Consider the following 10,387-nt stretch of genomic DNA (forward strand, 5'->3'; position numbering starts at 1 on the left):
GTTTCCCAAAAGCCCAAAAGGTTGGATTAACACAGTAACGGAAAATTTGAATTTTTAACCCTAAAATGGAGCAGGCATCAATGTTTGATAGGTGCCTAAAAACGGATGGAGTGCTGATACGTGCAAACAATACGGCTGGTGCAAGAAGCAGAAAAAAAGGCTCATACAGCTGAAAACAAAGATAAATCAGTGGATGTTTGGGAACAGGTAAAGGGAGGTGAGAAGAGGTTGCATTAATAGACACAATATTTGGTTATATCCTTTTTTTAGGGCATCACAAAGGAGCTCCAAACCACCAAAACAGCACACACAAGTGGTTAAATGATACCTTCAAAGCGTCATTGTTTAGTTTGGCTGTTTAAACTAAACCTCAAGCTCATGAAATAAACTCAGTCAACACTTAAAATGTGTTCTTTTTTTTTTCTTTTTAACTCAGCGGGAAAAAGCACAAATTGTTTCATGGCCTTAAGTGTAACAAGCAACAGTTTCCCAGCTCCCACAGCCTGTTTTCCTCCAACCAAACAGACTAAGCAGTCATATATTATGCTTGAAGGGCAGCCAGTGTTTGTACATGAACAAAACAAGTACAACATTCTGTCACTTAAGCTGTAGTCTGTCCAACACAGAGCTGTCAGACCATCCAACTCGTTCTGCGAAAGAAAAAAAAGAGACTCAAAGCGGGGATACGGAGGAGTTGGCAGCTTCAAGGTAAAGCAGCCTAGAAGAGCTCAGAGGAGGTGAACTAAAAGAAATAGGGGGACACGGTGCAAATAGGTGCTGATTTTAATACCTTGATTTCAACATGATTATACAAGAGAAAATTAACCAATATACAGGAGATTTATGACCGATAGAAAATTGTATTTATTATACTTTCCAAGATACATTCTATTCATTTGTAATGTCAATAAACACTCATAATTTTAACTTAACAATACTTTTTAAATAAGGACCGGATAGAGTTAAGTTGATAAAAGAATTTTGAAATAGAACCTGTCTTGACAATAAAACCTCAAACTAAATAAATTAAACAAAATTATTTGAAGCCATCATGACCGAGCATTTGTACTAATATTGCACATGGTGTTTTACGATACGATTCTGTCCTGATCTAGCAATTTAGAGCCTCAATTTGTTTCCTGCCCCTCTGAAATGCCTGCTTTTCCCAAATTACAACAATTTCCCAGAAGCATATCGAGTTTAATGCACATTTATTTTGGTTGCATACTGTTAATAAGAAACCTTTTACAAGATACTGTGGGAGATATAAGAATAAGGAAACTGCTTGAAACTTCACAGACTCTATCAGGCCTCGGCTCGTCGTGCGACACAATAAAAAGGAAACATCACAGATCACATTTCACAACCTTTCGTAGGGCCGGTCAAGTTCCTCAGCAAACTGCGAGAAACAGAAACCCCTTGAATCGATTCCACAGTCACTTCTGGTGGCCTGAATTAGCTCTGATGCATCGTCCTATCAAGTCCATTCCGCTCTTTGTGTATTATTTTTTTAAATAATACCAATAATTCTTTAAATAATCCTGCATAGAAAAATAAATTAACTATGTTGTTAAATTTCTTTTTACTACGAATTCAGAGCTGACAAGGGGAGGTGAATCACCGATTGAATTATATTAGCGGTTCGTTTGACAATTCTGGCTTGTAGTCTCTTGATGATGATGCAGTATGAGTATGTGTTCCTGTGTAGATGTTTGTCTTTCCTTGTAATTTACAAACCAGTCCCACAGATACAAATAATGTAAGACTTACAAAATAAATTCCAGGTTACGCTTACATGGCAAGCAGCTTTGTAAATTTTTTTCTTTTTTTATCCTTGGGTTTTTTTGTTTTGTTTTTTTTTTCATTTTTCAGAAATAACGTCCTCTGACAGTGTATGTGCCGTTAGATTTCACCCAAAACATACAGTTACTGTAAGTAGCAATTTTAAAGAGAAACACAACTCCATTCAGAAGACACTATATTTAACATGGCTCTTTACACAAAGAAAACAAGTCATGAAATCATTCCCCAAAAGAGTTTCGCAGTGCCTCCAATTCCCATGAATGGAAAAACAGGAGCCGTTTATCCTCCCGGCGAAAAGCAGGTGTACTGCTACTGGTGTGTAATCCAGACAAGATGGCAGAGAGTCTGCAGCCGACTCCAGAGAGCATCCGCAAGAACAAACAGACATTCCCACAATTGAAAAAAAATATATAATAAAAAAAAAAAAAAAAAGTAGCATCCATTGAGTCACTGATTCTGTTAATCTCATCCCAGAAGTAGCAATTTTGGATACTTTCCAGAGCAAAAGAACAACAACCAAACGCTCCCTCCGTGTTCTTTTTTCTCTTTTTTTTTAATGAAAACAGGGGCTGAAGCCGGCGAGGTATTTTCTCAAGCACTGTTTTCAAAACCCTTTGATTTGGTTGGAAAAAACAGAGGAGAAAAATAACAACAAGAACAACAGCAAAAAAAAAAAAGATAAGTACCCATTTCAATAGCAGCAAAAACACTATGACTGTCTGGTTGTTTTTAGGGTGTCCTGTGGTATGTTTGCGGGATTGGTACATATGGTGGCATGGATAATCCAAAAGGTCTTTTACTGTGAAATACATCCACGCTGATTCTAGTAATAGCTTTGTAGTGTGGAGCCATTTTGTCCATCTCTGCATTGGTCATTAAGGAGTTTCCAGAAGGCACTTTTTTTTGCTTTGTGTGTGTGTTTGTGTGGTCGCAGAGAGATGAAGACAGAGGGCGAGAGATCAGAGCGATGTATGTTAGTGTGTTTGTGTTTCTAGATGGGGACAAGGAACCAGAGAAAGGCAGATGTGTTTGGCTGTCTGTCTGCCTGTATGTGTGTCTGACCTCCATGTGTATGTGTGTGTAATCAATGCACAAAATCAAACAAAACAGTCCCTACATCTTACTCAGTGCAGTCTGCTCCTCGAGCACCTGCAGGTAATCAGGCGTTCCTTGGAGCTTGGCTTTCAGCTCGTAATACTCACTTTTTCTCTGCTCCACCACGATCTTACTGTGGTTCCCGCCTATCAGCGATGACTTCTTCATCTTTTTATCCAGCGTTTTCTCCGGGTAACGGATTTCATACCCGCCCATCCCTATACTGTTGAAATCTCTTTTGCTGTCCAGGAAGTTGTGGATGAACATGCTGGGCTCTCGGTGGGGGAGAAACTCCTCGAGTTCGTCGATGGTGCTTAGGCGTTTGTTTCGCTCCAGGGTGGAAAGCGAGTCTTTATCCTTGTCAGCGCTGTTCCGCAGGATGATCTTCTGCCTCTGGGAGTCTGCAAATTTGAAGCCGGCGTCCATGTCCGAGGAGCGTCCGATCCCACAGGTGTGGCTCTTGCCAATGTGCTCGATGGTCTGAGGGATGAACGTCTCGCCTCCCAAGTCGTCCCCTGGGATGGAGCCTTTCTTGCCAGATTTGTGGCTGTGGCGCCGGAGCTGCAGCGACATGGAGCCGCATTCCTGATTTCCAAGCCCCTCCTGCCGGCCCACTGGTTTCTTATTTCGTCTCAGGACGAACACTAAAAGGCAGAAGGCCACAAACACAGTAAGGATAAGAACTACGAGGATGCTGAGGATCATAATCGAGAGAGGCACAGGCCCTCCCGGTGGTGCTTTGCCAACTCCGGCAGGTGACACTGAGGTCAAAACAGGGGTGGCGCTAGTTTGAATAAATGGCGGCCTCGCAAGCTTAGGACAGAGGATCTCATTTTTTAAGAGGCGCAGCTCAATGTTGGAGAACTGCACAGGGGAGGCACATTTCACCTCTTTGGCAGCCACTCCATCACTTAGCTTCTGTAGCCAGAGTTTGAGGGCGACCAGATCGCAGGAACACTCCCACGGGTTCCCTTCCAGGTCTATTTGGGTCAATGACCGCAGCTGGTCCAAGACACCACTCACTGGCAGGGTCATGAAGTGGTTGTTTTTCAGATTCAATCTGGCTAAAGAGACACCCGCAAAGACGTAGGCGGGGAGACTCCGCAGAACATTGTTGTTGAGATACAGGAGCTGTAGGTTCGGCATGGAGTCAAAGGTGCCCGCTAAGATTTCCTTTATGGCATTGTATTCCAAATATAAGTACTGTAGGTTTGTGAGGCCCAAAAACATCTCTGGGTGTAACTGTTCCAGTTGGTTTCCATTCAAATACAGTCTTCTCAGATTAGTGAGATTAGCAAACACACCTTTCTGCACTGTGACAATCTGATTGCTGCCAAGATGTAGCAAATCTAAGCCTTCAAACCCTTGAAAGTCAATCGGACTGATATCACGGATGTAATTCCCACTCAGGTGAAGTTTCTTGGCATTTGGGGGTTTGGGAATGAGATCAGCTAAATTTTTAATATTCCTCTCCTGACAGCTGACACTAATGCCAAAGTCAGAGGGGTGGGCTTTACAGCTACATGGCTGTGGACACAGCAACGGAGGGGTCCGAGTCTGAAATGAAACAATCTGGGTATTTTTTCCGAAGGGTGGTAAACCAGCCACAATACCATTACCATAAATCTTGGATGAGTCAGTGGTTTTTGGCGATTTTGTGGCTATGGGAGCCACGGTGGTTGGAGACATTTTAGAGGGAAATTGCCCATTATCAGGTGGCGGCATTCTAACATCGAATTCACTTCCCGTTCCCATCGGACAAAGCTCCTGTTTGTTGGTTTCTTTCAGGAGCCTCCCGTACAAGTCACTTGGTGTTTCACATATGGCCTCACCGATAAAAATGTTATAGGGCATGTTTTCAAGCCATGCCTTGAGAGGTGCTAAATCACAGGTACAGTTCCAGGGGTTGTCGTCCAGCTGCAGCTCTACAATGCGCCCGATATGCTCCAGAACCCCCAAATAAGGAAGCTTCTGGATCCGGTTCCCCCTTATATCCAGATGTGTGAGCGAGGCAAAGCGAAATATGTTGTCAGGAAGTGCCTGTATGAGATTATCATTCAGGATCAGCACTTTCAGCTTGTGCAGTTTGTTAAATGCTCCCTTTTCAATGTATTTTATTAAGTTGTAGTCGGCCTGAAGGTATTCCAAGTTTTCTATTCCTTGGAAAGTGTCTGCTCGCAGCACCTTTAACTCATTATTGTTCAGGTGCAGCTGCTTCAATGCACTCATCCCCATGAATGCTCCACCTTCAATGTTCTGCAGTTTATTGTTCCCTAGCTGCAGTGACACAGCGTGGGTGAAGTTGAGGAACGAGTTTGGGTAGAGTATGATTAAGAAGTTGTTCTGAAAGTTCAGGTGGTATAAAGACGAGGCCGGAGGGATGAGCTGCGTGGGTCGATAGACTGTGATCTTCTCGCAGTTGACATACAGCACGTTTTCCACCGACATGCAGGAGCAGGCGCTGCAGGTCTCGGCCATCAAGTCTGAGGCGGACGGATCTGCCATCGGGGGTCCGTCCGACATGGAAGGGGAGGAGAGGGAGGAGGAGAGGGAGCCGGAGATGGAGGAAGAAAAGGCTGCCAGCACGAGTACGAGCAGCATCTCGCCGGTTAGAAATCCTCCCCCAGAAAACCATTTAGTAACCTTTGGAGAGAAAAAAAAAAGAGAGACAGGTGCATGCACAAGCATTCACACACACAGACATACATATGTGCAAACAAGACCAGAGACGCGCGCACACACACACACACACACACACACACACACACACAGAAAGCAAACCATCAAAATGCATATTTGAGATTGATTATTCTGCAGTTCCAACATTCAATCCATTTTGGCACATTTTTAAAATCAATACAGAGACATTAGGTCTATTATTTTTTACTGCTTAAGAGAATACACAGATTGCTATGTTGATGACACACATTTGTAATTATTGCACTTTTTCATTAGAGTGATGGGAATGAATAGCTTTGGCGATAACACAAGGACTCTCCCTAATGACTGGACAATACAAATGTTTGATGTAGATTTTTCAGTGCTGGAAAAAGTACCGCATGCACTAGAAATTACTCAAAACCCTGAACTGCAGCACATCTATGCATCTTATTCTGATATCCAAAAAAGCATGAAGCATCATCTTGAAAATGTCAAAGACAGCAGCACGATTGTGTTCTTCCTCTCTCGGCATATTCAACATAATCAAATGGCTGCAGTTCTCTGCTTTAAAAAAATATAAAATCAAGAGGGTCTCACTTGAAACCAGCACCAACACCACATTCAGATTTTTTAGCAACTGTGAGAGCAAGGGGAAGAGGAAGAATTGGGATTGTGCCCATTGCTGACATATTGAGAGGGTTTTTAAGTAGGACCCATTTACCACATGAATAAACAATCCTTTTCCCACATCGGGAACCAAACTAAAATGTGTGAGGACTATGAACACACAAAAAGGGTTGCTTTAACGATGAGATCTAAATAAATTGGACTTACCAAAAGCTGTGGTGGTAACGAATGCGGCTCCCTCTGGAGACGCGGGGCAGCATTGGTGAGACATGGATGGAGACGTGCGCAAACAGTCCTCCCAGCTGAAGTAGACAGTTATCGGGGCGCAACAAGGTTTCTCCAGCCCCCCCACTTTATATCTCCATGTAGGCTTCTGTGGATCAACCCGATCCAAGAAAACGAAGTGTGGTGGTGGTGGTAGTGGTGATGGGGGAGTGCAGTGGAGATGGAGAAACAGAGGAAGGAGGGGGGTTTGGAGGGGTGTGGGGGGCGTGGAGGGGTGAGGAGGGGGAGGGAGGGGGGAGGGGGAGGGGGGCGTCCGATTTCACCCGATGCGTCTCTTGCTGACGGGCTCCTCTTGCTTGGAAAAATCACCCCTCTGGTCGTTCGGTCCCCACGGTGGTTGTACTACCTCCATGGGAGAGCATTCATTTGGTTGCAGGAGAGATAGACATAGAGAGAGACAGAGAGGGAGAGAGAGAGAGAGATGGAGGATGACAGAAAGAAAGAGAGAGGGAAGAGGAAGGGAGAGGCTTTTTAGAGATCTTGACGGCGCGTCCTGTGACTCCAAGGCGTAAAAAAAGGCGCAAGGCGGACGGTGATGCGGTCAAATAAGTCCGTCATTCTCGGAGTTTTTTTCCTTTTTCTTTTAATCAGAGTAGGGGGGAACGGGATGAGGAAGAGGAGTGGAGAAAATGGGGGAGAGGGAGAGAAGGATGACCAGCACTGTGCGTCTGGCTTCAGCTCGGCTCAGCAACCCCCCACGATCCAATGAATAAATACTGGTTTGTTTCAAGCGAAGTTGCGCACCGGGATAAACGCTTCAGAGGGCGAAATCAGCCAGAACGCTCCCATCAGGTTACTTGCATCAGTGTATCAGTCTCCATCCAGGCACCATAAATCCAGTCATTGTCCAAAAACAGTTCATTTTCTCTTGTGTTTGTTTGCAGACGAAAGCAAGAGAGATTATTTCAGTCTCATCCAACCGGACGCAATTTACAAAAAACAGACAAAAAAGGCGATATACAAGCTCCTTGAAAAAAGAAAAAAAAGGAGGGGAAAAAAGAAAAAAGCAGAGAGAAACAAGAGTCAGGACAACAGAAACCGGTGCGTAAAAATGAATAATGCAGTTATTCAGCCTTTAGTCCGCTGTGGTGCAAGTGAGGAGCTAGAAAGTCCGCGCTCTCTGCCGCTTCCATCGACCCAGAGAGGGAAAAAAATCATCAAAAATAAACTTGATGAGCAAGATGTGGGGATTTTCAGCGCGTCCCACCTTTCGAAAAGAATATCCAGGTCGAGGAAAACGGAGGGGAGTTGATGAGGAGGAGAGCGAGCTCGTGTTCCCCCCTCCTGTAAAGACAGAACAGTATCCGTGTCAGGCGCATAAGTATGCTGGCTCCTTCTGCAGCCGCATTCACTGAGCTTCCCACACGACTAAAAGAGGAGAATGCAGAGATGTGGAGAGAGGAAGGGAGAGAGAGAAGGGGGAGGGAGGGAGGAGAGAGAGAGAGAGAGAGAGAGTGAGAGAAGGAAAGGAGGGGGGTCTTTCACATACAAGAAATAAAAGAGAAAAAAATACTTCAGACCTTGAAACGCATCCAGTGCGCACAGTTTAATGGCTGCACTTCTTCATTATGTATCATGATCTCCTAATTATTCTTTGTTTTTAGATGAAATTTTAGTACAAGGTGGCTCTCACCTGTTTTATTCCTTCTCCTCCTGGCGTAACCTCCAGAGAGATCAGGATCAAAGCTGATGAAAAGGGAGGAAGGGAGTGTTCGGGTGGACTTTACCTGCCAAAATAGTTGCATTGGGTTTGACTTGCGCGACACGAACAGCTCGTCCACGACTGGAGAGAGAGAGAGAGAGAGAGAGAGAGAGAGAGAGAGAGAGAGAGAGAGAGAGAGAGAGAGAGAGAGAGAGGAAAGGAAGGAGAGAGTGTGTGTGTGTGTGTCTTAGTGTGTGTTTTTGTGCTTAAAACCGGCCACGGGAGCGCGCCTGTGAGCGGCATTTTAAATAGAAGAGAGAGAGAGAGAGAGAGAGAAGAAGGAGCAGAAGGAGAGGGGGTTATTATTCAAGAGTGCTGCAGTCAGACGCGCTGCACGGAGGGGAGAAACGGAGAAGGAGGTGGGCAATCAGTCAATCAAAAATCGTTTGCGTTCAGTCTTTGTGTGTGCCTTTTTTTGTTTGTTGTGTTGTTTTTTGTTTTGTTTTGTTTTTACAGGAGAGACGAGATCGGAGCGGAGCGAGCAGATGGATGGAGCGCAGGAGAGGAAGAGGAGAGGAGGTGGAGGTGAGCGCTTTAAGGTAGGCTAGGGCAACACCCCGACTTCCAACACTGTCCATCTCCAACGCGATGTAAGATATGCGCAGTTTCGTAGACGAGATGCACGTTAAGTTATTAATTCTGCCCATATATCCATCCATGTGTGTGATGTGCGTCCTTGCTGAGCGCAGTGGCACCGTGGCACAGTGCCCGCGCTCCTGTCCGTACAACTGACACCCTTGGGAGAAAAGGGAGTCGCACCTGAAACCTGACAGTGTTCGGCCTCACCGGAAGCCTCACCTCTGGTTTCCTCTTGCAACAGGTGGTGGAGCCAAGTGACGCACAGATCGAGCAGGGCTGCAGAAAGGGAAGACGGGAAGTATGGATTTCAGCCGCCCAGCCCTGCAGCATGGCTGGATTTGATTAACTTTAGTGGTGGTGATGATGATGATGATGATGATGATGATGATGATGATGATGATGATGATGATGATGATGATGATGGTGGTGGTGGTGGTGGTGGTGGTGATGATGAAGCAGCAGTGGGCGGTTGAGATTACGTCAGAAAAGTACATGGTATTATTTCCAACATTTGACAATACGATTTGCTCTTCTGCACTTGTTGGTGGGCATTTATATTCCAAACGAATACTAAATTTCATAAAACAATCCTGATTCAACATCTTCTAAGTGCCCTCCTCTGGAGTTTTCACCCAGATAATGGTCAGAGCTCAAAATATACTTCTCACTCCTAATGAACTGTTGCTTTTTTACCCTTCGAGTCCACAATCACAACAAGAAACTTATTACACTTGTTTCAAATGCTTATTCAGGCTTCATGCTTAGTCAGCATCACTCTACTGTATTCTGGGATTTATTTTATGTAATTAGATTACATTTACCTCTGTTGTCGTTGTACACACAAGACTCTTCAATGCACTTTAGCATCTAAACATGAGTGCAAAGAAACAGGGCAAAAAAAATGCCAAAATGTAACAGTTTTCAGGCTACGAAGAAGTGTAATATATGAACAGTATGTCATTTACTGTAAAGGTCTATTTTCTTTTAATTTTTACATTAAAAGGTGATATTTGCTTTGTGAAAAGAGCATAATTGAATGTAATGCATCATCTTTAGCTAAAAGTGCCTTTTTTATGTTTGACAGACATATTGTGAAGGACAATAATCCATCGTACAAAAGACGTAAAACATTAAGGGCATTTTTAATGTCTGAATAATGAATTTTAAATGCATTTATGATGCTTTGACAACTCTTTGATACACTGACTACACAAAAGCAGCTGGTAATTATCAACCCTCCAGACTGTAAGTTACCATGCTTTGATGAAACATTTTATCATTTATACCTCATTCCCATTTTTCCGGATTGCTCAATAAAACCCCCACTCTCTTGACTGACTGACTGACTCATAGTAATGTGTTCAAACCGGGGTGTGGCTGAGAAGCAGCACCCTAAAGTAGCCACCGGCATGAAGAGAGCAAATCAATCGCTGCTCCTCATAGTGTGTGCAGATTAATACGAGAGACTGCAAGTGTGCGTTTGAGTGTGCTGATATTTGACAGTGTTGGACATGTTCCTACACTGGCTGTGAGTGGCCTGAGGGAAGCAGGCCTTCCAGAGAACGAGCCAGACAGTTGGCAAAGCCCCTGCTTCCGTCTCAGCTGTCGTTGGTAGTCTGGCCATGTGGCCGAGAC

General features: G+C 44.3%; 1 protein-coding gene and 1 long non-coding RNA gene across 2 annotated transcripts; one reads left to right on the forward strand and one right to left on the reverse strand.

Annotated features, from left to right (window-relative positions):
• Positions 1 to 765: 765 nt before the first annotated feature.
• Positions 766 to 8,196, reverse strand: slitrk4 (SLIT and NTRK-like family, member 4). The gene is made up of 3 exons (XM_022214589.2): positions 8,105 to 8,196; positions 6,394 to 7,839; positions 766 to 5,541 (listed from the first exon to the last, which is right to left on the reverse strand). The coding sequence occupies exon 3, from the start codon at positions 5,497 to 5,499 to the stop codon at positions 2,917 to 2,919; it is 2,583 nt and encodes an 860-aa protein (XP_022070281.1). The 5' UTR covers positions 5,500 to 5,541; positions 6,394 to 7,839; positions 8,105 to 8,196; the 3' UTR covers positions 766 to 2,916.
• Positions 8,197 to 8,311: 115 nt separating this feature from the next.
• Positions 8,312 to 10,091, forward strand: LOC110965510 (uncharacterized). Its single transcript, XR_002596669.2, has 2 exons — positions 8,312 to 8,712; positions 8,994 to 10,091. It is a non-coding gene; the product is annotated as an uncharacterized LOC110965510 (long non-coding RNA).
• Positions 10,092 to 10,387: the final 296 nt, after the last annotated feature.

This window comes from Acanthochromis polyacanthus, chromosome 10 (genome assembly GCF_021347895.1).
Source record: "Acanthochromis polyacanthus isolate Apoly-LR-REF ecotype Palm Island chromosome 10, KAUST_Apoly_ChrSc, whole genome shotgun sequence".
In the NCBI taxonomy this organism is placed as follows: Eukaryota; Metazoa; Chordata; class Actinopteri; family Pomacentridae; genus Acanthochromis; species Acanthochromis polyacanthus.